The 26,930-nt window shown below is 44.0% G+C and overlaps 3 protein-coding genes across 12 annotated transcripts; all 3 read left to right on the top strand.

The window, feature by feature from the left end:
- The first annotated feature begins 10,093 nt into the window (after positions 1-10,093).
- On the top strand, positions 10,094-17,082 carry LOC133888129 (SKP1-interacting partner 15-like). Of its 5 annotated transcripts, XR_009903714.1 has the most exons (3): positions 10,094-11,432; positions 16,121-16,708; positions 16,942-17,082. XR_009903714.1 is itself a non-coding variant. In XM_062328267.1 (2 exons), exon 1 carries the CDS (start codon positions 10,176-10,178, stop codon positions 11,403-11,405), a length of 1,230 nt encoding a protein of 409 aa, XP_062184251.1. In that variant the 5' UTR covers positions 10,094-10,175; the 3' UTR covers positions 11,406-11,432; positions 12,733-12,867. The 5 variants fall into 5 exon arrangements, 4 of the variants coding, with proteins under 4 accessions (XP_062184251.1, XP_062184249.1, XP_062184252.1 ...); XM_062328267.1 differs by lacking the exons at positions 16,121-16,708; positions 16,942-17,082 and adding an exon at positions 12,733-12,867; XM_062328265.1 differs by lacking the exons at positions 16,121-16,708; positions 16,942-17,082 and adding an exon at positions 11,765-11,900.
- Positions 17,083-17,298: 216 nt separating this feature from the next.
- Positions 17,299-26,628, top strand: LOC133888128 (serine/threonine-protein kinase STY8-like). Of its 6 annotated transcripts, none has more exons than XM_062328259.1 (20): positions 17,299-17,851; positions 17,939-18,053; positions 18,219-18,313; positions 18,512-18,613; positions 19,227-19,299; positions 19,424-19,534; positions 20,159-20,209; positions 20,376-20,512; positions 20,731-20,838; positions 20,914-21,002; positions 22,278-22,453; positions 22,527-22,619; positions 23,085-23,165; positions 23,267-23,317; positions 23,454-23,594; positions 25,314-25,378; positions 25,624-25,717; positions 25,798-25,878; positions 26,187-26,298; positions 26,394-26,628. In XM_062328259.1, exons 1-20 carry the CDS (start codon positions 17,637-17,639, stop codon positions 26,444-26,446), a joined length of 2,043 nt encoding a protein of 680 aa, XP_062184243.1. In that variant the 5' UTR covers positions 17,299-17,636; the 3' UTR covers positions 26,447-26,628. The 6 variants fall into 6 exon arrangements, with proteins under 6 accessions (XP_062184243.1, XP_062184245.1, XP_062184246.1 ...); XM_062328260.1 differs by having other exon boundaries at positions 17,301-17,851; positions 20,929-21,002; XM_062328261.1 differs by lacking the exon at positions 26,187-26,298 and having other exon boundaries at positions 26,360-26,628.
- On the top strand, positions 24,393-25,277 carry LOC133888132 (serine/threonine-protein kinase ATG1t-like). Its single transcript, XM_062328270.1, has 3 exons — positions 24,393-24,833; positions 24,900-25,017; positions 25,162-25,277. The coding sequence occupies exons 1-3, from the start codon at positions 24,576-24,578 to the stop codon at positions 25,260-25,262; spliced, it is 477 nt and encodes a 158-aa protein (XP_062184254.1). The 5' UTR covers positions 24,393-24,575; the 3' UTR covers positions 25,263-25,277.
- Positions 26,629-26,930: the final 302 nt, after the last annotated feature.

Below are 26,930 nucleotides of genomic sequence, written 5' to 3'. Positions count from 1 at the left end.
AAAACAATGGATGTAATAAGCAGAAGGAGACTCTTTCATGATCAATGTTTTCAGCCCATTAATCTCTCCTTTCATGTTACTAACCCCATCATATCCTTGCCCACGAATTTGAGTAAGAGTCAAGTGGTGACCAACAAGTAAAGACTGAATTGCTGTCTTAAGTGACAAAGAACTAGTATTGGCTATATGAATTACTCCAAGAAACCTCTCACATACCCTTTCAAGTTTATCAACATAACGTAAATAAAGAGCTAGTTGTTCTTTATGTGATATATCACTAGACTCATCAGCTAGAATTGCATAGTGGTCATCACCAAGTTCTTCAATTATGTGTCTAGTGGTTTCCCTGGCACAACATTTAATAATTTGCTTTTGTATCTTAGGGGAAGTCAAAATACAATTTCTTGGAGCATTTTTCAGAACAACCTTATTAACCTCTTCATTATTTCCTGCAAGCCAGTCCAAAAGTTCAAGAAAGTTCCCTTTATTGCTAGATTCCTCACTTTCATCATGTCCACGGCATGGCAAACCTTGACACAAAAGAAACCTCAAATATCTAAGTGAATAGGTCAACCTAACCTTGTAGAGACTTAGATCATGTTGTGACACCTCCAGAATAACATCATCAATTGGTTTACCTTGCACAAATAAATCATATCTCTCTTGCGCAGCTTTGTGAGCACTATCTATACCTCCCACATATTTCTCAAGTGCATCATTACCTATGTTCTAATTTCTCCAACCACCCTTAACAAATTTACTGCCTCCCTTGCTAAACAAATAACATACCATGCAAAATGCCGCATCCTTCTCAATACTATATTCAAGCCAAGGATATTTATGGAACCAAATAATACTAAAGCAACGATCTTTACCGTATATGTTCCTGGTTGGGTAATCATGGGCATAAGGTTGACATGGACCTTTTAGAATATATCCTCTCCGAATAGCATTTTGATCATTGACATTATAGCTTGCAATAGGTGCTCTTAAGCCAGGATCATGTTCGAGATGATCAACATCACAAATTGGTGGTGGTTCTTGTTCTTGAGGTCGCTCTTCAGCCACAACCGGAATCAGAACATGATGTAGTTGTTCTTGATATTGTTCTTCAGCCATAGCCGGAACACGAGATGGTTCTTGTTCTTGAGTTTGAACATGCTTTTCAGCCGAATCAGCCGCAATCTTCTTTGTCTTTGCTTCATATTTCCGGAAAAATGAGACAATATCTCCCTGCCTTTTCATCTATGCAGGGTCGTCACCTAAACCTGATCATACACGTACAAGGATAAGTGGCAGTGGGTAACATAGCACAAATCGGCGAACGGAGAGCTCACTGATGCTGTGAGCATGTGATGCACAACATGAATCATGGATGGCATGAAAATTGAATTATTGAAACAGGCTAGACGCTAGCTCACCTAGTCACTGCAGCCTGTGGGAAGATGATAACTTGACAAGATGTACTGATCTAGACAGTACTCAGTAGACTAGACAAGCCACCCCGGGCGTGCAGCGTGCTAGTTCACTGATTCACTTTTGTCTGACGCTCGCTGCTCGGCAGTCAACTCTGCTGTATCACGCCTGGCGCAGACCACAAATCTGCTGACCGCTGGCCGCAGCCCGCACTGGCGCACTCCCGCAGGCGTACTGGATACTGGCGTCTATCGTCTAGGCGTGGGTGACCGGGTGCCTGGCGCAGAGCCGCTGGCCGCAGGCGTAGCCGCGTGCCCGCGTAGGCGCAGGCGCAGAGCCGCTGGTCAAAGGCTGCCCGCGTAGGCGTAGGCGCAGAGCTGTTGATCGCAGGCTAGCCGCGTGCCCACCGCGGCTCGCAGGTGTAGCCGCGTCTCGCGTCATCTGCCGTCCGCACTCCGCAGTGGCGCAAGCGTGATGCGTCTCACGTCGTCCAGCCGTCCGCAGTGGCACAGACGTGAGAAATCGAGGTCGCAGCCGTCCACAGGAGGCGAGGACTACGAGGAGTCAAGGAGGCGAGGAGGCAGCCGAGGCATCGATTCTGACGTGCGACCGCCGACCGTTCAATATTATTTGGGTTTTTCTGATTTTTTTTTTAAGAATGAGACTAAACTTTGGGCTGGATCAGGGTAGTTCTGGGTCTACCGGGACCACCCTGTGGGTCCACCCCTGCTGATTGGTTATATGAGCCGGCAATGATAACTCAGTTATATAAAAGTCACCCTCTCCTTCTTCAACCCTGAGCACAACTGAGAGGAGCTTTGTTCTTAATCGATGGAGGCCATTTTTGGTTACCAAATTCTTAGGGGCTTCAAAACTTTGAGGAATTCTCATGCCCTAGGTGTTCTAAGGCATATAACTTCATCTCCAATCTATTTCTAATTGAATTTTATTTGCTAAATTGCTCTAGATTTTGAAATGATGGAGATAAACCTATAACCATGATGTTTAAGACAATGTAGATGCAATTATACCTCATTTATAATATAAAAGCATCAATTAGTAGCTTATGGTTGAAAGTGTCTTTATTATTGATTTACACTATATATATGTATGAGCATATTTATTTTTGATTTCTAATGAATTAGAAAAATTAGCCATAAAATTAAGGTATATAGCAAGCTCTAATTATATTTTTTTATATATTTTAATTAATTAGAAAGCTCCAATATAGAAATACTTTAGGTATGAGCACATTTCTTTTTTATTTTTAATGAATAAAAAAAATTAGCCATGATATTTAGGTATGTAGCAAGCTCCAATTATATTTTTTATATTTTAATTAATTAGCAAGCTCTAATATGAAAACTTTAGGTATGAGCGTATTTATTTTGATTTTTAATGAATTAGAAAATTTCACCATGATATTTGGGTATGTAACAAGATCCAATTATATTTGTTATATTTTATTTAATTAGTAAGCTCCAATATAGAACCTTTATGTATGAGCGTATTTGTTTATTTTTATATAATTAGTCATACATAAGGGTTGAATAATAATAAAAATTTCTAGGGGTGACATCAACAAACACTCATCGAAAGCAGACGCGAAAGCATACAAAAGGCGGCTCCTCCAACCCGGACCAATTACCGGTAGTAGATGGTAAGGTAATTTATTTGTTAGTGATTGCAAAATCTTCTAGATATTTTGAATATGAATTTACAATAATAATATAACTATAGATAGACAGAAAATGGATGTAAGATACGAGCTGTGTGAACGCAAAGTACAAGAACGGTGTGGAGTATTTTCTGGTAGCAGCCGCGACGCATAAGTCAAACACACAATATCAATACATGTGTTGTCCATACGTCAATTGCAAGAACAAGAATCAGTTTTCTATCACCCAGCAGATACATTCTCACTTGATGTCAAGGGGATTTATGCCTGGCTATATATGTTGGACCGAGCATGGTGAAGCTGAGATCGTACAGGAAGGACAACACATTGGCAGAGAAGACGAAGACTTGTGCACTGATATGTCGATTGGCGAATACACCAATATACCGTATGTTAGTGATACGTTGGTCGATGATGATCTAGAGCATATGTTGGCTAACTACAACGACGATCTGGAGCAAATGTTGCGCGGAGGGGAAGGGAACTTCACCAGCGAAAGAGATTTTCAAAAGTTTCAGCGTATGATAGAAAACTCTAAAACATTGTTGTTCCCGGGCTGCAAGAAAGAGCACACAAAGTTGCATATCGTACTTTCACTACTACAATTGAATGCAAGCAATGGGTGGTCTGATACAACTGTCACAGAGTTGTTACTATTTTTTAAGAAATTGCTTCCAAAGGAAAATATACTGCCAAAAAACATGTACCATGCCAAACAAGTTGTGTACCTATTGAGGTTGGAAGTGCAAAAAATGCATGCATATCCAAACAATTGCATGTTGTATCATAAAGAGCATGCAGACTTGGAAGCGTGTCTCATCTGTGCTGAAGCATGGTACAAGGGTGACGACGATGATATCAATGGTGAAGGAATGAAGAAAAGACCTCATGTCAAGGTGATGTGGTATTTTTCTATAGTCTCCCATTTGAAACGTTTATTCGCGAACAAAAGGCATACTAAATTGATGCGATGGCACACCGAGGAGTGCAAGGATGATGGAATGCTGAGACACCCCACTGATTCTACATGGTGGAGAAACATCGATAGGTAATATAAGAAGCCATTTGCAGAAGATGTGAGGATTATAAGATTTAGGTTGAGTATGGATGGGATAAATCCATTCAGAAATATGAGTAGTAGTCATAGTACTTAGCATGTGACTCTATATATCTACAATCTTCCTCATTGGTTGTGTATAAAGCGGAAGTACATTATGGTGCTGGTGCTGATATAAGGGTCGATGCAACCTGGCAACGATATCAATGTCTATCTGAAACCATTAATAGAAGACCTTGTAATACTGTGGAACGATGGTGTGCGGGTATGTGATGAATAGAAATGAGAGAACTTTATCCTACGCGCAATGCTATTCATAACAATTCAAGATTGGCCAGCCCTTGGTAACCTATCGGGCTAGACTGACAAGGGCTACTTTGCATGTATGCATTGCTTGAATAAAACAGAGAGCTTGTATCTGAAGAACTACCAAAAAATATTGTACCTAGGTCATTGTAAATTTTTTCATAAGGATCACTCATACCACAACAACAAGAGAGTTTTTGATGGGAAAGTTGAGACTCGATCACCTCTTAAGCATCGTACTAGGAGACTGGTGTATGAGATGGTAAAGGGACTTAGGGTTGTTCTTGAAAAAGATGCGAGAGTACACCAGTTCTGAAATCTAATCTTAGAGCTTCTATGTTAAAAAAAACAATCTATTTTTTATGACTTAGTTTATTGGTCGAATTTGGTGGTTCGACACGCAATCGATATCATGCACATCGAGAAGAATGTGTGTAATAGCTTGATTGGTACGTTACTAGACATACCTAGCAAAACAAAGGATACATTCCAAGCACGGAAGGACCTAAAACATTTAAAACTCAGACATGATCTACATCCCGAAGATATGAAAGAATGTGATAAATATCTTGGTCTCGCTAGCTATAGTCTGAGCAAGGTGAAGAAAATTGCAATGTGCAAGTGCTTGCATGGAATCAATGTTCCATCCGGTTACTCTACTAACATAAAGAGACTAGTAAACATGAAAGATTTGAAATTAACTGACATGAAGTCTCATGATTGTCATGTGATGATGACATAATTATTTCAATTGCAATTAGAGGTATTCTGGTACGAAGGTCCAAAACCCAATCATAATGTTGTGTTCATTCTTCAATGCGATATCACAGAAGGTCATCAATCTAACCAAGCTAGATAAGCTGCAGGAAGACGTGGTTGAGACTTTATCCCAGCTTGAGACGTGTTTTCCTCCATTATTTTTTTATATCATGGTGTACCTCATTATTCACATTATGAAAGAGATACGAATTCTTGACCCTATATTTCTCATCTGATGTACCCTTTCAAAAGTTTCATGAGAGTTCTGAAGAAATATGTTTGTAACCGAAATCGGCTGGAAGGCTGCATGGCCGAGGGCTGGGGAACCGAGGAGTTCATTGATTTATGGATCGACTACATGAATCTTAAATCGATTGGTGTGTTTGTATCTCGCCATGAGGGGATGTGTTGGTGCAAGAAAATATCTTCCATGAACAAGTGCGACGAAAGTCTCCTATAGAGAGGAGACTCAAGCTTGGAGAAGAAGTAGAAAGAAAGAAATATCGATGTGTTCTTATCAACAAGAGATTGGCCCCTGGTCTGATGGCCATAGGTCTGTATTTATAGTGCCATTCGGGGTGTAAGTATATAAATAAGCTCTTATAAAGATAGCGATGCGAGTTTCCGCTATGCTACAGGGACTTAGGGCTAGTCGAATTTACACAGCCTGGGTTCAGGCATAATACATTTATCCTTAACTAGCAGATATTATCTACTATAGAAAATACAATGGTGTAGGTGACCCAGAGGGTGCGATACTCAACCGGCCATCAATTGCGGCATGGCACCGTACTGTCCCGAATGTCAGGATGACCTCCACTTGCACTGAGATGTCAGGATGGCCACCACTTGATCGGCATTAAATACCGGTCACTTTCTTGCAGGAGGAGGATGGCTCGTGGGCCCCTTCTGGCTGATTTTTCTCTGAGGCTTGATGTCCCACTTCCTAACCTTTAGAGAGTTTGCCCAGGCTCCGGGGGGTTGGAGGCTCTAGAGAGCTTCAGAGCCTGGAGATCCGAGAGGCCTTCAGGGAACAAAGATTCACGGGCATAGGTTGATGGGGTCAAGAGCGTCGAGGGTCCTTAAAGGTGGCCCCCAGCAATTTCTTCCTAAGACCAGCAACTTCCCCTATCTCAAGAGGCAGTGGCCGGAGGGGTTCATGGTTTTCCAGAGCTAGACTTTCGGCTGAGGATCCGGAGCCCTTGGAGGAGCTCTTGATGGTGACCATTTAGTAATGTCTGCATGCTAGGGTATTTCTCCCAACAGTACCCCCTCATCCACTGGCCCTGAGGTACGGAGGGACGGGCGGATCCAGAAGGAACTAGCTCCAACCTAGCATCATAGTCAGTATATTCTAATATAGCTTCTCACCATTGAGGAGCCTCTCCATGGTGACCATGAGCGACGATGGTGAATCTTGATGATGATAATTTGGAGGAAATTATGTGGTTGACGGGTACGCTGAAGGAGGGAGTCCATGACCCCCTCAGCGGTTTATGGAGACAAGGCTTGACGAAGTCAATGCGCCCTATGGCCTATGCGAAGTAAGCCCTTCAGCTCCCTTGATGGTGCGTCCTTGGGCCGCTTGCACCATCATGAGAGAGGTTGCATGTGGCAGCGAGGTAGTCTCCTCATTTTTAGGCCTGGCTAATGGATGACAGACGGTAATGTCAGTGCGCTTGATGGGGTAATGCTCAGGTTCGCCTGGGGTCCTATGCCCACGACCCTCGCATGCGCCAAAAGAAGTTCGAGCCATAAATGTGACGAGACATACGCGCAAAAAACTAGGGAGCCACCGCAAGCTGTCGCCAGTGGACGTGGATCGACCTAAGGCGTGGCCATGAGCCCTCTAGGCGAGTAATTGGGGAGTGTCATGAAACGACGCCCATGACGATCCGTTTTCCTCCCCTGGCGTGCGCAAGTGATTGGCCCGGCTATAAAAGCCGAGGGTTCACCTAGTTGATCCTTCACCGCTGTGTAAGGGAGAGCCTCTTCTTGGCTTGAGTATGACATCATCTTCCTCCTCATCATCGAAGATGGCAATGGCTTCGACTAGCTTGTCGCCTCCAACGCCAGTGCCGGTTCTACCTACTGTGGTGCCCTCGGGGTCGAGCAGTCCCGCGCATGCTTGCAAGGTTGGAGCCAATACTCGTAAGGTTAGAGCCGGTGGCCATCTTTCTTCCATTCTTGCATAGGGAACCATCCCCCACCGCTTTGTCTTGATCCCTAGTCCGACCGGCCACTCCCATCGTGTTCGAGGTCCCTTGATGATGCCTATGAGACGATTTGTGATGATTGGAGTCTCACCTACAGGGGAGTCAATTGCATCAGAGAAATTTCCGGGGTCGTACAAGTCAGTTTGTGGGATAACTGTTAAGGATCACATGTCCATCTGCTACAGATTGTGGAGTGACGAACAAGGTGATCTGCACGTGGTTCCTGATTCAATTAAAAATGACATCTTTTAGCCCATCATATTAAGGAAGTTTGAGTTCCCCGAAGAGACATATATGGAAGTAGTTAAGTGTAAGAAGCTAATGATCATGAGTATTTCATTTAAGAATTGGAAGGGCACACTGAACAGAACATGTGTGCAGAAAGGTACAATGCCAGATTTCAGCAACTGGCCATAACTGGAAGATCATTGGTAAGCCTTTGCAGAGTACAAGTTATCAGAAGAAACACAGAAGTTGGGTGAGGTGAACAAAGCAAACTCGAAGAAGAACCTTTACCCCCACAAAGTCAGTAGTCATGGGTACATGAGGAAAGAATGACAGTAGCAACAAGAACTATATGAACTATATAGAGAGATGTATACCTGAGACGGAGGGTTAGAATGAACGATCGATGCACTTCCTTCGTATGAGGGGCGCTTCTTACTCAGCTGATGGAAGTTTATGCTTTACAACTTTCAAAGATCAGGAAATAACACAAACTCTTACAAAAAGGCTTATGGACGTCCACACATAGTCTGCACAAGGCTCTTTCAAGCCAGATAGGGACAGAGACGAGCTCACCTTGGCCCTAGGAAATAAGGAGCACGGTGGTCGCACATGAGACATTGGTGTGATGGGTTGAAAATATGGATTCTGAAGCGCCATCGACAGTTATAAGAGTCAAAAAAGATCCCAAGCAGAGCAAGATGCAGAACGAGCTAGGATGATGGAGATATTTGAACTTGCGCTACAACGTGAGAGTGAATATGCAGATGAAAAAATAAGACAAGCAGTACAAGAAGCCATTAGACTTGAATGGGGCACCATTGGGAGCAAACAGGAACAGCCGATAGCGTCTCCTAATGTTGTGTGCTCCAGCTCCGGTGATCGTTGGAGTAGCTATGCGTCCACGGGAGTTCTGTGAGCAGACTCCATCACAGTACGGACACCGTGTGAACTACATATTAGTGCTAAAAATATTACCATCAAGGTGGTTTTCGAAGTGGCTATCCCCGCATCGCCCATGAACTTTTGCACAGACGTCCGATATCGGAGGGCTACATCGTGGTCAAAATAGATGAGGCAGTTAACCATTACTGTCATGTTGAGGTGGACCATCCCGCAGAGGAAGAGCAAACACTATAGGAGAGATCGAGCACACATTTATCGTGTGGGAGAAGGCCTACATAGTGTTTCCACCAGGGATAGCTCCCGAGAACATTTACTCTCCATAACACCTCGGACCATCATCGCCTCGTAGATCTCCATCTTCTCAGCCATCTCCTAGAAGAATTCCACCTCCTCAGTCACCGCCTTGAAGAAGTCCACTGCTCAAAAAACCAGAACCATCAAAAAGCTAGCATGTGAGATGATGAGCAAACCAAAAAAATTGTTGACATCAGTCTAACGGCTCAATCTATCCTCCAGCACCTCTACCGAAGACTGTTGTGTCTGAAGATAGCATGAATTTATTTCATAAATATAGCTAAAGTTAAACAGCCAGGAGCGGATTCAAGTAAGCCACCGACTAACTATGAACGTATCAGCAAGAAACAGACCAAAAGCAAATCAGGTATAATCTTTAAGGATGCTCCAAATATCGGGAACTTCCTAGCTACATATGGTGAAAAGTGAATTCTTTTATAATGGTCTCTAATATATATAAAGAGTGAGGTTTAAGAAGTCAGTCGGAGATACTTAAGAACTTATACTACCCAGTCAAAGAAGACCCAATTTATTTTATTTTATTTTGCACGGGACAACACAATCTGCAAATTGCAGTGAACAGAATGAAGCATCCCCCATGGACAAAAGGAAATTTTGGGCTAGCCATAATGAAAGCCCATGGGCCTCCAGGCCCAGGCCTACTGTTTGATCTGCCTGCCTGCCTGCCTGCCTAAACCGTGGGTCCCACACGGTCCTGCAGACAGCTGGGGCCGCCCCGGAAGAACCGACGCGTTGCACAGCCCAGTTGGCGTATATTTTAATTAGCCACCCAACGCTGCAGACAGCTGGGCCCTCCCCACATTCCTACCCTACTTGGCAGGCAATGTGAGGTACACGCCACCTTTTTTCTCTGTAGCTTTGCGATTTCCAGATCAGTTACCACTCGGATCAAAGCGCACCCCGTCATGACACTCGCGGCCCACAGATTGTGGTCCCATATGTCATTGACTTTAAAGATATCGGAGTAACCAATGAAGGTAGCGCCGCGTATTTCCATCCGCAACGGCTCCGGTCAGACGGAAGAACCGCTCTTTTAAACACACCACCGCCTACTACGGTTCTTCGTCATCCGTTTCACTGACAACGAGCCCACGTTGGACACTGGACCCACCTGCATAGAATAAAACCACCCAGTGGGTCGAACCAGGAGACGTGTAGGTATTGTACTCCACCCAAGGCGGCGACTGAAATGACTAAAACACCCCCCGCATTCCCAAATTCCCGTACCGCCGCACCACTCTTCTCTCCTCCGTCTCATCTGTGGATTTCCCCACCCACCGAACCCCACCCTTCCACCATGGCGAACCCGGTCGCCGCCTCCAACTCCGACTCGTCGCCGCCCGCGCCCATCCACCACCTGCCGCCGGACGCGCTCCGCAACGTTCTGCTCCGCCTGCCTCTGCGCGACGCCGTGGTGTGCCGCACCGTCTCGCGCCTCTTCCACGACACCCTCTCCTTCCAGTTCCTCGCGACGCTCCCCTCCCTGCGCCTCCTCCTCCTCCGCCACCCGCGCCCCGAGGGCGGCGGCTGTCTCCACGCCTTCGACCCCGCGCGCCGCCACTGGCTCCGTCTGCCCTTCACACACTTCCTCCCCTACCAGTCCTTCTCCCCTGTCGCGTCCTCGCCATCCCTCCTCTACCTCTGGGTCGAGACCTCCACATCGCCCGCGCCTCCGTCCCTCCCGTCCACCTCCTCCTCGTCCTCCTCGACTGCACACCCGCCCAAGTCGCTCGCCGTCTGCAACCCCTTCGCCGGCACGTACCGCCTCCTGCCCCCGCTCGGATCCGCCTGGGCGCGCCACGGTACCGTCCTCGCGGGGCCGGGCGGCACGGTGCTCGTCCTCACGGAGCTCGCGGCGCTGTCCTACACCCCGTCCGGATCCGGCAAGTGGATGAAGCATCCCCTCTCGCTACCGTCAAAGCCGCGGAGCCCCATACTGGCCTCCGGTGCCGCCGCCGTGTTCGCCCTCTGCGACGTGGGCACCCCGTGGCGCAGCCAGTGGAAACTCTTCTCCTGCCCGCTTGCCATGCTCACGGGCGGCTGGGCTCCCGTGGAGCGCGCCGCCTGGGGAGACGTCTTCGAGATCCTCAAGCGCCCCCGCCTCCTTGCCGGGGCTGCCGGTCGCCGCGTCCTTATGATCGGCGGCCTCAGGTCCTCGTTCGCCATGGACGCGCCGTGCTCCACAGTGCTCATCCTCCGCCTAGATCTGGCCACAATGGAGTGGGATGAAGCTGGGCGCATGCCGCCCAATATGTACCGTTGCTTCACTGGCCTTTGTGAGGCTGCTGCACAAGGCAACGCCATGCCCACTGCTGCTGCCGGTGGCAACAATAAGGTGAAGGTATTTGGGGGTGATGGGAAGGTGTGGTTCGCTGGAAAGCGAGTGCGTGGGAAGCTTGCAATGTGGGAGGAGGATGAGACGGGGAGCAGCGGTGGCAAGTGGGACTGGGTGGACGGTGTTCCTGGGAATAGCGATGGTGTATACCGTGGCTTTGTGCTCGATGGTGGGTTCACAGCAATTCCTTGACGCTGATGGAAAATGTATCTTTGTCCGGTGCGTGACTAAATGCGCTCAAGTTACAATTTTTAATTGATCTGGAACATCTATCTACTGCATGCATGGGGACTGATATGTCCCTACATTTTATTTACAGTGTTTAGCCTGACGAGAACTTCTAATTGTTGTACTTGATTAATGGAACGCTTCAAAGATATTTCGGTTGTTTGTTTCAGACAATAAATTGCTGTAGACCGTTCTTTATTTACATGAGGAAATGTTGCTTTGATAGAAGCAAAATTTTAGCGTGTGGTAACTAATCTGCTTATTCATATTCAAGGTGGGCAGATTATCATAATACCTTAATATGTCAATGCTGTTCATCACAGTGACTGGGTGCCAGTGGTTCTGTCCCTTACTCAGGGGTTAGCAATGGTTTTTGCTTCTCAAAAACTCGACCCAAGGGGAGAGACGTCCCGAAGGATATTGCAACTAGGTCGAGGAAAAGGCCCCGAAGGCTGGCCGCCCAAGAAACTCACTGAAAGCGGTTATCTTAGTGAGGGGCCTTTTATTTGTGAGAACCAGGGTTCGAGCCCTAGCCGGTAGCCCCGCAACTGGAGGTCTTACCACTGCGCTACACGCACGTTCTCTGGTTTTTGAGTACTGTCATAAGCTGTCTCGTCACTCCTTCACTTCTAGTTCTCTTTAATTTGATGCTTATTTAGTTGAGGTTCACCAGTGAATTGATTCATTAGTCCTTTGATTATCTATTTGTATTAGTTTTGATTTATCAATTAATATATAAAGTTGGGATCCTTGGGAACCACAGAATAAATAGTAACAAGATGTAGCTGTGTCCTAGTTCTAGTGCACTACTTTGATCGAGCACTACTGTTATGGTCTTATGGATGCACCTGGGCTCGGCCGATCTGTTGACCTGTCCTAGCTCTTCTGATTTACCTCTAATGAGGACCATGCATAGAAAAGTGAGCTACCAAGTGAGATTGGGCTGTAGGTTTGCCCCACCTGCATCCCTAGCTACAGTGGCAGGTCCATATTCTGGGTGTGGGTGGCAAGTGCCAGAATGAAAATTGCATTGACATATATCTTTTGTATTTTTACAAAGAAGGGAGTGATCCCAATAGACATGATTTTTGGGTCCACCTCTCAGCACTAGCTAGTTTGAGAGTTTGAGTTGCTGCTATTCTGACTCATGTTTGTTCCTTTTGCAAAATCGATCTTTTGATTTTTTTTCTTTTCAAGTGCACTGTTGTGACTATCATGTGGTTCTCAGCCTTATTTTGAAACTGAATTTTGTAAACAAGATCATTAACTCTTTAGTTCCATTTGTTTGAAGTTGGGATGTGCTCTTGGACGTGGAGTGCCTTATGTGGACTACCATTTGCACAACTTCTGCAGTTCAGTGTGAACTATCTCATCGACAATTATCAAGGATGTTAAAGGAATATAACACAAGCTTATATCTTTGTTGTGTCCTATGGGATGCATTACTGCTAACAATAAGTTTCCATGTATACCTTAAGCCCACTATTCATTTTATATTGCTTGTTCAGTCAACAATAAACATATATACAACATGGTGTGCAATGGATTCACAACAGAGGGTGCGAAGCATGAAACTGCATGAAGGTGAAGTCCTTGGGAAAATTGAAGTTACATTAATATTTTAGACATTTGCTGTAGGGTAGCTTCATTGGTATGGTCTGACAAAAAGATTATTGATATTGGTAGCTAAGTAGGCAACCGCGGAGTGATGTGGTGGTAATGGTAATAATATATATTTTTTTATCAGCGAGCACATTAGGTGTAGTTCTTATCTAAAGCTGACTGTTGAAGACTTTGAAGTGTAACATGTAATTTTGTTTGTAGACTGTACTTGGTGATTTTTGTTGCATTGTTAACTCAAAAGTGTCTGCGAAGTAGATCTTTGTTCTTGAATGTTTATATTTTGTGATCGTACATCTAACATGTTAGTAGTGGAGGGAGCTCTTATGTGTTGAAACCTCGCATTTCCGTCTGAATCAACTAGTGCACAGTTAATCATTTGGCATAGTTTTAGAAGTCTTTCACTGATTCCGAATCTGGAAAATACACATCCAGTAAGAACACCTGAGGGCCCTTGGTACATATTGTTAGATATCTGCCATTCCATGATATTGCTATTGAGCCAAACTTCACCAATTTTGGTGGAGTTGTGTGAGAAGAGCCTATGTCCTGTTTGCACTTTTGGTTGCTTTCTCAAGTATTAATTTTATGGTGTCCTACGATCTGTTTTTTGACCGGAACAGCAGGGGAGTCCCTTACTGGTTTTTTTCTATTTTCATTATAAAGGAAGTTTGTACAAGATGTTACAAAGGCCTTAGGCCCAAAGCAAGATCCTAACCAAAAAACTATGAAAGATTTGTTGAGTGATCCCAAAGATCAAAGATGATGTATGATTTTTGTTAGACAGTACTTTGTAATTCCTATTTGCTGTTTTTGAATGTCCATGTCGTCAAAACTCCAGATCTGAACAACGTGCCTCAGCCCTAATACAGTAGAAATTCTTGATGTTTGGTAGTGTGGAGTTTTCAAAGAGTCCTGCATCTTAGAAAGCTATGCCACCAATGTCAGCTATTTCAAAAGTCCTGACTTTCTTGAACTGTGGAACTCCATTTGTTTGTGCAGTTATGATTGATAAGGATATGAAGTCCTTATACATCCCTTTTCTAGATGGTCAACTATCTATAAACTGACCAGAGTTGGAGCAACATAGTGACGTTCCTTTGTTTTCTTGGGGCGCCTCATTTTGTTTGTTTATTTTGTTCTTTTTTTCAGCGTGCTTTGCAATCTTCCCCTATTCTTTAGTAGTATGTTGCTTGCTTACTGGTCAACTAAACTACTTGCAAACATGCTGCGGTTGGGGTGGCATGGAAATGTTCCACTTCCATTTATCTATCAATATGAAAATATGAGCACTATGTAAGCACTGGTCCATTGTTTCATTGTTTGGATTAAAAAAACTGGCAAGAAGCATTTATGCAAGGAAAAAAATGTACATTTCAAAGTCATTGCTATGCTGCTATCACGATGTTCTATCATTTGAATATCTTGGATGTGTCATGCTTGACGTTCTTAACTAATGGAAAGGCAGGTGCAAGCATGGAAAGCAATAGGAATAAAAATGGCAAAAAAGGCTGTCCACTTATAATGTTTTATCATTTGAGTCAGTAGGTTTGAGCATACGTATCATCTGTAGTTTATGTTATAATCTAGGTGATGTTCTGACACTAAGAGTTGCCAATTTATGCCCTTACTGCCGAATGCAGAAACATACTGATGAAATTTCTGCCACTCTAATTGAGTAGTGTGTTTTCTGTAATGAGTTGAAAACCCATTATAGTTGTATTTGCTGAGGCCGTTGGACGATGTTGGGGTGTGTGGTCTGTATACACTGGATAAAATCTTTACGACTGGTTAGGATTTTGGATCGTGCTGGTGTTTCTTAAGGTCGGGTGAGTTGAAGGGCACACAGCTGATGCAAATGCAGAGTGCAAGGCGTACATATGGATAGTGTTATCGAAATGACTGGGCAGTGGATTCTTTCTGATCAGCGGTTGATGTCCGATTTGCCCACTTGATCCCGTGCCCCTCGTACCTAATCCTGCATTGATCTCAACTGCCGGGACATTTGTACTGCTTCCTCTCGCCAGACGTCAGAAATAGTAGACGTATTTTTAGAAAAATCAAATTTTGTGTATTTGATTAATATTGAATTAAATTATAAAAATATCTAGTGTATAAAAATTATATAATTAGATTCACAATTGAAAATAATTTTATACTACATAGGTTTTGTAACTATAAATGATATATTTTGTAAGAAAAACTTAATTAAAATCTAACTTGGAAGACTTAGCCTACTACTTTTGAGCCCGGAGGCGAATAGAGGAGGAGGATCACCCGGCCATCTTGCAATCATACCCAAAAGGCTAAGAACCCTTAGTTACTGCTACTTTTTGGTTCACGTAATACTCCGTCTTCTAGTTTGGCAGTAACAATTTGGACACCCCTTTCTCGGTGGTGGCAACAAAGCTGGGAGCTTTGTGCGTCTGCATTGGTTCTCAGGAGTCACGTTAGTATTGTAAGATACGATACCAGAGACACTATCAGAGTGGAGGGCAACGTGTTCCAACTCAACCCCACAAGAAACTAGTTTCCCTCTCTTTTCCCTTTCACCGAAACTTGTTTTCCCCAACTTGATGATGCATCTCTGCTCGAGTGCTTCCTGCAGAGTGGCGACCTCACTTTGTTAGTTTCTTAATCTGTATCACTTGAAGAACAATTAAGTCCGTGTCACCGATAACTTTAAAATTAACTAGGAGCTGTCGACTCACACCTTGCTACTTTGTTAGTTTCTTAATCTGTGTCACTTGACGAACAATGAAGTCCGTGCCGACGATAACTTTAAAATTAACTAGGAGCTGTCGACTGACAACTTGCTGTTTACTTTTAATCTCTTGCCGTGAAGCTCTAGTGCAGTTATAACATAGGCAGTGGTTACACTTGGTTAGGGCGCCAATGAGGAGAGGAGGTTGGCTTGGCATGCCGTCTCGATCCGGTGATGCCCGCAACCATCAAGTGCACGGAATGATATGATACTAGTGCCAACTTGCCTGCCTGACGCATTCCCATCCGGTTCGTTCGATTTCTGATTCTGATTCTGATTCTCCTTCTCCTCACAGGTGCTGAGCATGTGGTACTAGGGGTGTTAAAAAAAAGATGCTGAATCGTCCTCCATCGATCGTGGAAACGGCACCAATTGGCAAGCTTACATATATCTGGATTGCAGGACTAGAGACAAGAAAAAAGAGAGAGAGAGAAGATTCAGAAGCCTGCATCGTTCCTACCAAATGCCGTGGAAGTAGTGCAAAATTCCAAGTTTTTGTTGCCAACACTGGCTGGAACTTGGAAGATTAACGGGCCCGAAACGAGAAGGAAACAAAACGGGCATCTGCAATCCTGAATCCAGCTGGATGTTCTGCCGTGCCTGGTGATCCCACGACCACCGTTTGGACTTTGGATGCACTCTGTTTGGTCCACCTCTTTCGATCCCAGTACCGTACGCCCCTGCAGGAACGTGCTCCACACGTAGAGATAACCTATACGAGACAGCTTCAAGTTGATCATGGCACATCGAAGCTTGAAACTGGGTGAGGTCAAGGGTGGTATCTTGTGCCCAGCTGCGCAGAATCTTGTAAGGTGTAAACCAAGATTTGGCATTTGCGATCTTCAGTTTCGCCGTTGCTCCGGTCACTGACGCCGACGTCCAGGTTAGTTTATCCACAGACTTCTTTCTTGGGACCCCTTGTTTGCGTTCAGCTGTGCAGTGAATTTCTTCTTCTTCCTTGGACACTGACGAGAGCAGCACTCAACTAGGCATTCACGAATCAACCAATCTTGATTCCTTTTTTCGCGAATAGAACCAATCTTGATTAATGACGTGCTCGTAATTTAATTAGCCGGAAGTCTGTCGTTAACAAGAGTCAGTGTTGTTTGATTACAGGCAAGACGACAGGATTGTTGACTTAGCGTGCATCTGATTCCGAGAGCCCGACGAATCTTCCAGGAGTCACTGCCGCGTGGGACCAACGGGCACGGCGCACGAGGCGATGCCAATCTCCCGTACTCGCGGAAAGCTCCCCACTTCGGCTGTAGGCCCCACCAACAGATACCAACCGCTGGATCCTCCAGGGTCGCATCCGCTCCGTCCATCGCTCGTTTTCGAATCGGGTACGGACCCCACTGCCGGAGCACTCGTGTGGCACGCCGGCGCAGCGGATCCGGCGACGACCACGAACAATCAGCAGGCGCCAAAAAATCACAGGCACAAGGACCGCGTCATCCCTCTTCTCTTCCTTCTCTTCTCTGCTCCTCCTCGTCTTCCCTCACGTCGCTTCTCCGCCGCTTGGATTGGACCTCACCCCGCCGGCGACGTCACCGGGAAGGACCAAACTGCCCCTACCTCTCGGCCTCTATAAATACCGGGCCGCCGCCTGCCTCCAGAAGATCCTGCCGCAACCGCCAAAAGGTCCCCTCGGAATCCCCCGCCCGCCCATTTCGCCGTCGTAATCGGACTCCCTCCCTCTCTCTCTCTCTCTATCACGCCGCTGCTGCCTTCTCCGCCCCTCTTAAACCCTAGGCCCGACCCAGTGGACGTCGCTATGGCGGCTCCGTAGGCGGCAGCGCGGCGCCGCGGAGATGGACGAGGATGACCTGGAGGAGGGCGTGGGCGAGAGCTGCTGGCCACACGGGGGCGCCACCGCCATCGCGCGAGGAGTCTCGGGCGGCGGCGGGTACACCGACGTCCGGAAGGAGATCTACGACCGCCTCATGGAGAGTGGCAACGAGGAGGCTACCTCCGACCCCAACTTCAAAGACCAGCTCGACCGCCACTTCGAAAGACTTCCGGCGAGGTCACCATCATGTCTCATTTATTTTCTCCTGTCACCGGTTGGCTTCCAATTACTTGATATTTTGCTGTGTCGTGCTCGCCGGTGCAGCTATTCCATCGATTTGAACGTCGACAAGGCGGAGGACGTGCTGCTGCACCGCAGGATTCTCAACGAGTGCGCCGACCCTGACAAGCGGCCGGTCTTCCATGTCCGTTTCTTGAGGGTGAGCCGTGAGCGGCACTCGCCACTTCTCAACCTTTTTATCGTCTGCTTTTTGTCTTTTCACACCGGCTGAATACACTGAAAAGCGCAAGCAAGCGCGCGAGAGAGAGTTGCTTTTGGAACGTTCGCAGTTTACACTGAAATTGTGCTCCTCCTCTATAACCAGTGCATCCAGGTTTCGGCGGACTCAGAAGACAAGCCACAAGGTTCGTCTCCGAGGGAAAACGGTAATTGTGGGGGCTCTCTCACTTCGACTCTCAGGTATATGCTATAACCAACGCACTTTGCAATATATGGTTGACCCCCTGGGGGTCTCACTTTTGGTTCAAGTAGAGACGTAGAGTCAATCTGTCTTCAACATTCGACAAGATTTTTTTTTTTAAATGATAAATGAGACCTCTTTTAAATATATCAAGGTGTGCATGTTTGTTAAAGAGCATGTTTCTACATATTGGACAGAGATGGTGAATTCAGAGGATCTGAGCCATACGAAAGGATGATGGGAGACCTGAGTTTAGAGAGAAGAAAAGGTTTGGATGACTCTGAGGCCAGTTCTGCAAGGTCTTTCTCTAGCTCAAAGTTATTACACTTAGCCTCCAAGCCATATGAGTGCCACTTGTATTGCATTGTGACCTAGTTATTTTCATCCATCTGTCTCAATCTGAAGGTGCAACTCTGTCATCTGTTCAGCTAAAAAAGATAATCTATGCTTTAGTTTTGATCTTTAAATCTTTGATTGAATGTTTGTTTCGCGCTGGTAACGTGATAGATCACAGAAGGTTCTACCATGCTTCGGTTTCTGAACAGAGCTATCTGCAACCATAAGTCGGATAAGAGCCGACTTTGGTGTGGAAGGTTACCCTTTATAGTCAGCATTAGTGCAATGATCTGTAATCTGGGCTAGTGGTGCCATGCTCTGATGGTTGAATTTTGTGGATTATGAACCTTTGCTCTCAAGGTTAAACCGTAGCAATTCAGCACATTTCTTTGAAATGATTATCTTGTCTTCCTCAACTGCTTTTATATTTACTTCGTTGTGCTATTTCAAACCGGTTTGGCGAGTGCAGTCTTGAGTGCTTCCTTTTGGCAAATCATCCTTTTGAACTGCTTGAGCAATAATCTTTAGTGGTCTGGTTCATAACACTGTTGAAACTGACATTCGAAATTTCCATAGGAGAGATGTGCAAATCCTCCGTCTTCATGAAGTTATTTTTTCTACCATCGACAAGCCAAAGCTCCTTAGTCAGGTAAACTAAGAACACCATTCCATGTGCTATGTGTTTTTTTTCCTATTTAGACTTCCGATGAATACATGCCTTTGCAGATGACTTGTATCATTTCTTTTCTTAGTTGTGAACTGTTGTTTTACAGCTATCTGCGTTGCTGTCTGAACTTGGATTGAATATTCGTGAAGCTCATGTTTTCTCAACAACAGATGGCTTTTGTTTGGACGTGTTTGTTGTTGATGGCTGGGATACAGAGGTAAACCTGGGTCATGTTTGCAGTGCTAGCTTTGTTTATTGACACATTTTGGAACTGTATGGTTTCCTTCTTTATTTTGGGAACTTACCATGAAAGATATTGATTTTTTTACAGAACAAAGCTTTTGAATTAGACAAATAGTTGTTTACGATTTCAGTTGGCAAAGAATACAAAGTATATGCATTTCCCCTAGTTATTTTTAACAAGATGCATATTTCGTACTAAGCATACCAGAATAGGGTATCTTATTCCCAAGTGATATCTTCTCGGAGGGGGCAAAAGGGTGTGGTTCCCTTTTTTCTGATAGTTATTTAAGTCTGCAGAATAGATACATAATTTACGAAGAATTCATAAAAGGGGACATATCCTGTGAAAATGGGCCAAGTGTTGGAAACCTGGAAATTTATTCATCAACTTGGAGTCCCTACTTTGTAGGACAAAGTAACAGAAGTCATTCTGATTTAAGATTGAGGGTTTACATCTTAAGTTCTTAACTGCTCTATCTGGCAGCTTGGTTATTAGTGTGCCCTGTAGATTTGTATGAAGATTGAAGCATCAATAAATTATGCTGCTTTTTCTTTCATGAAGTTCTTGAGTACAAACATTTCCCAACACTGCTTGCAGGAGACAGATGGTTTGCTACAAAATCTCAAGGAGACAGCGGCACGCAATCATGTATGCTGCTTTCTTTCTGTATTGTCTTACTTGCACTTAGCATCCAGAAATGTTTGCCTTGTTAGGAACATCCTCATGCTTGTTCGTAATTCCAGTCATCACTATGAGACCAAAAAAAGACATGCTTAACCTTCTCCTTACAGCATTAAATTCGTGTGGTTTGTAGGCCTCCTTGTCTAATCCAACAAATTCCGCAGCCTCAGAGAGAATACTTGAGCTGCAAGAGAAGATTGGAGATTCGGATTTCGACAGGAGTTTATTGCAAATTAAGGAGAAGATTGCATCTGGATCTTCTGGCGACCTGTAAGAACAATATAGCACTAATTAGGAATACTATGATAAATATGAAGTTAATTGTTTAGAGCGACAGTTGCAACTCAATTAATAGTGTGGGTTCATGCCCTTTGCATGCATCATTTAATAGGTAAAGGGTTAACACGGTGACAATATCATGAAACATAGACAAGAGCCCAGCTGTACTGTGACTTCTGGAGACGTCTCATCTGTGTTCTCGTCTGCAGATATCGAGGAACTTATCATGGTGTGGATGTTGCAATAAAATTCCTCAGAACCGAGCATGTTAACGATTCTTCAAAGGTGGAGTTTTTACAAGAAATAATGATATTAAGGTAAGCTTTCTTATTTAATCTCTGGGACACATAATGAGATGAGGAATAATTCAATATCGGATAATTCTAACACAGTGAGGTTATTCCCAGGAGTGTTAATCATGAAAATGTCGTTCGATTTTACGGGGCATGCACAAAGCAGAGGAAGTATCTCATTGTTACAGGTGACATTAATGTTGTTGAAAATCCTGTGTGTTGCTATTTGAATCTGTGTGATTGTCCTTGTTGCTCCAGACTCAGATAAGAGTGCTCTTGTTTTTTGGCATGTTCACATTGCGAGTAACATTGTTGGCCAGAAGTTGGAGCTCATGCTTAAGTCTAACCAGCATGTGCTTGGCCATTCACTGTCATTCCCTTCCCCATCTAATCATCAAATGTAAATAAATATAACTTTGCACATTTTAGATTTTGTATTTTTATTTTCATCCTCTTTCAGATGAATGAAAAAATTAGAGCTTGAAAGACAGGGGAATAACTCCTGTCTCTATATCATTTTGGTAGGAACTTCAGGAGGTTATACCTAGAGGGAAGTTCAGATCATTACATTTGCTTATTACATTCACACATGAATATCTACTCCATAGTGGAACATAGCACAAGATATGTCTCATCAGATGATTCTTGCTGCTTTGTTTCTATCGGATCGCCAGGTCTCTGTCCAAGTGTCCATCCTTCAAATACCCTATGATTTGCTAGTTACTTCATGAATGTTAATAAGTCTTTGTTTCCCATGTTATGTTAAATTGTATTTTGTAAATTAAAATGAAAGTTCTGTGATATTTAGATATGGATAGCTTTGTGAGTTAAACTTTCCTGTTTTTGCTGCAACTAGAAAATGTTTTGCTATGGTTATACTGCAGTATGAAACAGAGCTATTATATTGATATTGCGTTTGGTGAGACATACATCATTGCTATTTGACTTGGGATGTTAGTTTCGATGAGTTCACTGCTAATTGCATGGTTGATTAGCAGTAAAAGAAAATGGATTATGTTATCTTGCTTTGCATATAGACGTTTTCCAGACCTCCTTTCACTATAAAGCAATATGTATTATCAACTAAACTCTTCTTAAGTTACCATAAAAACAATATTTGTGTTGGAACAAGAGAGGTGCTAGTCATTAGTAGTTGGAACTTGCATGAGAATATGATCCAGTTATCTAACTGAATTTCAGTTGTAAATATAGTTACATGATCCTTTCTATGTTTGTATATGCCAACTCTATTTGCTCGTGCTACTGTCATGATCCTGATTCCATCCCCAAAAAGGGTCCCTATGCCATATGTATTTGATCGTGTGCTTTCATATTTAGTTTTTCAGTCGGTTAGACAATTGAAAGTCGTTTCAGCTGTCTAGATTTTTATTTTCAGGCAATTCATTTATCCTGTCAATTGCTTTTCATGAGATCATATTTGTTATTGTGTGTGTTTATTTCAGAATATATGCCTGGAGGTAATCTATATGACTTTCTTCACAAGCAAAACAACACTTTGGAGCTCCCCATGATTCTTAGGATTGCTATTGGCATCTCAAAGGGGATGGATTATTTGCACCAGAATAACATCATCCATAGAGACTTGAAGACTGCCAATTTGCTAATTGGTTCAACTCAAGTATGCCTATTGTATTGAAGTCATGTAGTTATCAATTCAAGGTTGATAAAGCTTTGACGGTTTCTGAAAATAGGTTGTAAAGATTGCCGACTTTGGTGTCTCAAGGGTATCTCAAGAGGGAGAGATGACTGCCGAAACTGGTACCTACAGATGGATGGCACCTGAGGTGTGTTGGTCCCTTTGTCTCCTTGTCCTCCATTTTTCTTCTGAAGACTTATCCAATGCCTGTAATTGATCAATGCAGCTTTTGTACTGCAACACCGAATGTCTTTGGCATCCTTTTTGTTCACTCATGAGATGTTTCACAAGCTCATCTCACAAGACAGAGACACATGCGCATATGCATATGTGCACTGTTATTTTTCACTGCATGCAAGCCTAGAAAATGCTGATCCTACCTTTAAATGTTTAGATAGATTTGTTTGGGATTTATCTTAAATTTGGACTGAATCCTAGGCGAATTCCCAAAATTTAAGTGTCTAAACCTCAGGTATTGAGCGTGATTTATTTTATGTATTGCACTTGTTGGGGCAACAGAATACAAAATCTGCCATCATAAGACAGTTTTTTCTGTGCAAGTAGAGATATTTTGTATGTGCAGTGTGTTGATTACAGTTGATTGTTGTACCAGGTAATAAACCATAAGCCTTATAATCATAAGGCAGATGTCTTCAGCTTTGCTGTTGTTCTATGGGAATTGGTCACTTCAAAGGTAAATCATGATGTTGCGTCCAGTTTTTACTAGTCTTGAGTTGTTCAAACATTTATAAACTTCGGTTAAAGGTGACACCTAGCCTTACTTCTGCTATATAGATCCCATACGAAAATCTGACACCCTTGCAAGCAGCATTGGGAGTAAGGCAGGTATGTATCGATGCCAATAAGCTCCACACCAAATTACATGCTGGAGAGGAAGCAAATTCATATTGAACGGTCAGCTATTAGCAGTGGATGCACAAGGATGAAGGGAAAACACTAAGCTTTGCTCCTTGATTGTTAGGGAATGCGCTTGGAGATCCCCTCATGGGTGCATCCGGGACTGTCTAAATTGATTCGACAGTGCTGGGATGAAAATCCTAACGTGCGTCCCTCTTTCTCAGAGATTACTATAGAACTGGAAGATATATTACGGCATGTTCAGGTACATTCTTCCTACTTTTATGTTTGCTATGCATTGGCGGAAAATGGCTCCTACAGTTAGTATCTGTTTTAGATATAGCGTGCATGAATGAACTTCTTATTACAAAGGATATCGCACATTTTTTTCAAAAAACAAAGGATATTGTGTTGCCATTTGCCTCTTCATAAGAATCATAACTGAGAGAAGAAAGTCCAACCTCTATAGACCATAGGTTCTTTTTATATATATACTACAATTGAGAAAAAAACATAAGGCGGAGTATTTGGGTGTCTGTGTTTAAGGTGGTGGCCTTATATAGTGCTGCATATTTTTGTAGGTTTCCAAGGTAGCCAATCGGCATTCGAAAGCAAAGATGCAAAAGAAATCGCAGCGATAGAATAACAAGGTTCCATAAAACCATGTGAAACAGCCTAGAGCTTTCCCTCCAGATTACGAGGCTACGATTGGTTGCTAGGATGCTAATGTAGAATTTTTTGTACATACATACATACATATGTATGTGGGGTGCTTGCGTGTATGTTATGCCCGATTGATGTGTGTTTCTGTTTCTCATAAAGTAGTACGTATACTGGGGGAGTTGTGGACAATGCAACGCTGAAAGGGCAAACACAGACAGGCATTAAGAAATACTTGTATTAAGATAGCTTGCAAGCAGTATAAAGTGCTATAGTTTTTGTGTACTTGTTTCCGCCAGTTGCTTCTGGTTCATGTATCCCAACAATTTTGCATGAAATATATATATATATATATATATATATATATATATATATATATGTTTGTCTTTTTATGAATCTAAGTTTCTGAATCCATTGCGCACCTGCTGTCGAATTTCTGAAACTTGAGAACCACAAAAAGTTGGGCTTGAGGCCTTGGGCTGTTCCTTCTCGGCGTGGTTTGCTTGTTCTGCTACACTTGTAAGAGAAACCGACCGTGCCCCGTCCGGTTTGCTACGCTACGCTGTCCCTTAGAGTCCTTTTCGCGATGGCGAGCACCGACACGGCGGAGGAGCAGGCGCCGGCGACGCTCGACGGCTACGAGCTGCGGGAGCGCCTGGGCGGGCGCCCGCCGTCCACGGCGGTGTGGCGCGCAGTGTCGCGGGCGACCGGCGCGCCCGTGGCCGTGAAGCAGGTGCGACTGGCCAGCCTCCCCGCCCGCCTCCGCGACAGCCTCGACTGCGAAGTCCGCTTCCTCGCCGCCGTCAGCCACCCTAACATCATCCGCCTCATCGATGTCATCCAGGTCCAGCCCCACTCTCTCTTCTCTCCTTAGTTATCGAGTACCAACCCAAGTGTTCATTTGTCTCAGACCCAGAGCTGCCTGTACCTCGTCCTGGAGCTGTGCGAGGGAGGGGACCTGGCGGCCTACATCGAGCGCAACGGGATGGTAGAGGAGCGCGTGGCCAGAAATTTCATGAAACAAATCGGTAATTCATGAACGATTACTCACTCGATTGTTCCTGGAATTAACTTCTGGTTGGTAGCAGCATCCTGCTGCCACTAGTAGCAAAACATTTTGTTGTTACCACACCATGTGATGTGTGAGAGACGGTGCTTGCCCCTTGTGGCAGGAGCTGGTTTACAAGTGCTGCGCCAGCACAACGTCGTCCACCGGGACTTGAAACCTCAGGTCCAGGGAGTGAATCCTCTTTTCTTATCTGTGTGTTCCTAACTGAGGTCAATCAACAATTTCAGTAACTAATGCGACTTTCCAATGTTGCAGAATATCCTTCTCTCTTCTCCTGACAGCGATGCGATCCTCAAGATATCTGATTTTGGCCTTGCAAGGTGCAGCTCTAACCACTGTTGTAGACCAACAGTTGGCATCTACGAATCACCCATACTGGATAGTCTTTGTATGAATTGACAAATGTTAGATACTCTCTAAATCAAGTGTATCAACAATGTTACAACGATAGCAAAAAATGTGATGAGTCACAAAAGATATAAGAAGTGCTACGGCTGTGTGCATCTATGGATACAGAGGTCGGGATTCATCATCTAAAAAGATATACGATGTGCTGTTTTACCAGGGTTCTTCGTCCTGGGGAGTATGCAGACATAGCTTGTGGTTCTTGTTTGTACATGGCCCCAGAAGTCATGCTATTTCAAAAGTACGATGAAAAGGTATGATGACAGATGCGCTCACATGGCTAACTTTCTTGTCCACTGCAAATCAGAGAAATCTGAGCATCTCTTGTGCGCAGGTAGATATGTGGAGTATCGGTGCAATCCTATTTGAGCTCTTGAATGGCTATCCGCCATTTCGTGGTAGAAGCAATGTCCAGGTATAGCAATGTCCAGCTATCCGCCATTTCGTGGTAGAAGCTGAAAAGTTAACTTCTGATGAAATAAACTAAAAGCTGATAAGCGGGCTGAAAGTGGCTTTTCTGACTTTTGGTGTGCAGAGAATATAAAATTTCTCGTAAAAGTCAATAGTCAAAAGTCATAAGCAACTTTCAGCAAAAGACTATTTTTAGCAAAGTCCATAAGTTTCAATTGTACCAAACAGAGGCATAGTCTTTAGCTTGTCAAACTTGCTTATTTTGTTTGAATATGCAACAGTTCTCATTGGCAGCTTCCTTACCTCTTTCAGTTACTTCAATGCATAAACACAAGTACATCTCTTTCGTTCTCGAAACCTTTGTTGTCCAGCTTGCATCCTGATTCTGTTAATATATGCACCAGACTACTGTGCGCTAATCCAGGTCTGTCACGGGTTCTGATAATTGATACCTCCCACTAATCAAAAGTCCTAAACATCTGCAGAATACAGCTAACAGTCTCACACACATGCTTTCAGTGAAAAGGCTGTCCTTCCAAGAATTCTTCAACCACAGCTTCTTCGGAGTATAAATGGACTGAGGGAGACAGGGGAGCTCAGCAACATCATCTGAAGCTCAGTTTGGTTGGATTTGTTTGTTGTACTTGAGTGCACGTTAACCTTGGCTGTCAAGCTTCAGGGCTTGTTTCTTATAAAGCAGGGCTAATCCCTTTCTGTACACAAAACGAGGAAGGAATACATTTGCATTTTTCTATGTGATGAATACATTTGCTGCAAGATCTTACCTCTAAAATTCGCTTACAGTTTAACTCATCTATACGGCAGATCCATATATGCATAACACTTCTCTTGCACTTTTGTTCTCGTTTCATATAAAAAGATTAACCCGAAGATGTTATGTTTGTAGCATAAAGACTAAGTTGATCTTAAACTACCTAAACTACTGAGATAACACTAAACTCATCGCATCAGAACCTGCGGATGTGCGGGGACTGCCACGAATTCTTCAAGGGCTCGTCGTCTGTGGAGGAGGGTGTTGGTGGTGAGAGACGCCAA

Source organism: Phragmites australis, chromosome 13 (genome assembly GCF_958298935.1).
Source record: "Phragmites australis chromosome 13, lpPhrAust1.1, whole genome shotgun sequence".
Classification (NCBI taxonomy): domain Eukaryota; kingdom Viridiplantae; phylum Streptophyta; class Magnoliopsida; order Poales; family Poaceae; genus Phragmites; species Phragmites australis.
Note: the sequence above shows the minus strand (reverse complement) of the source record. Positions and strands in the feature narration are given on the sequence as shown.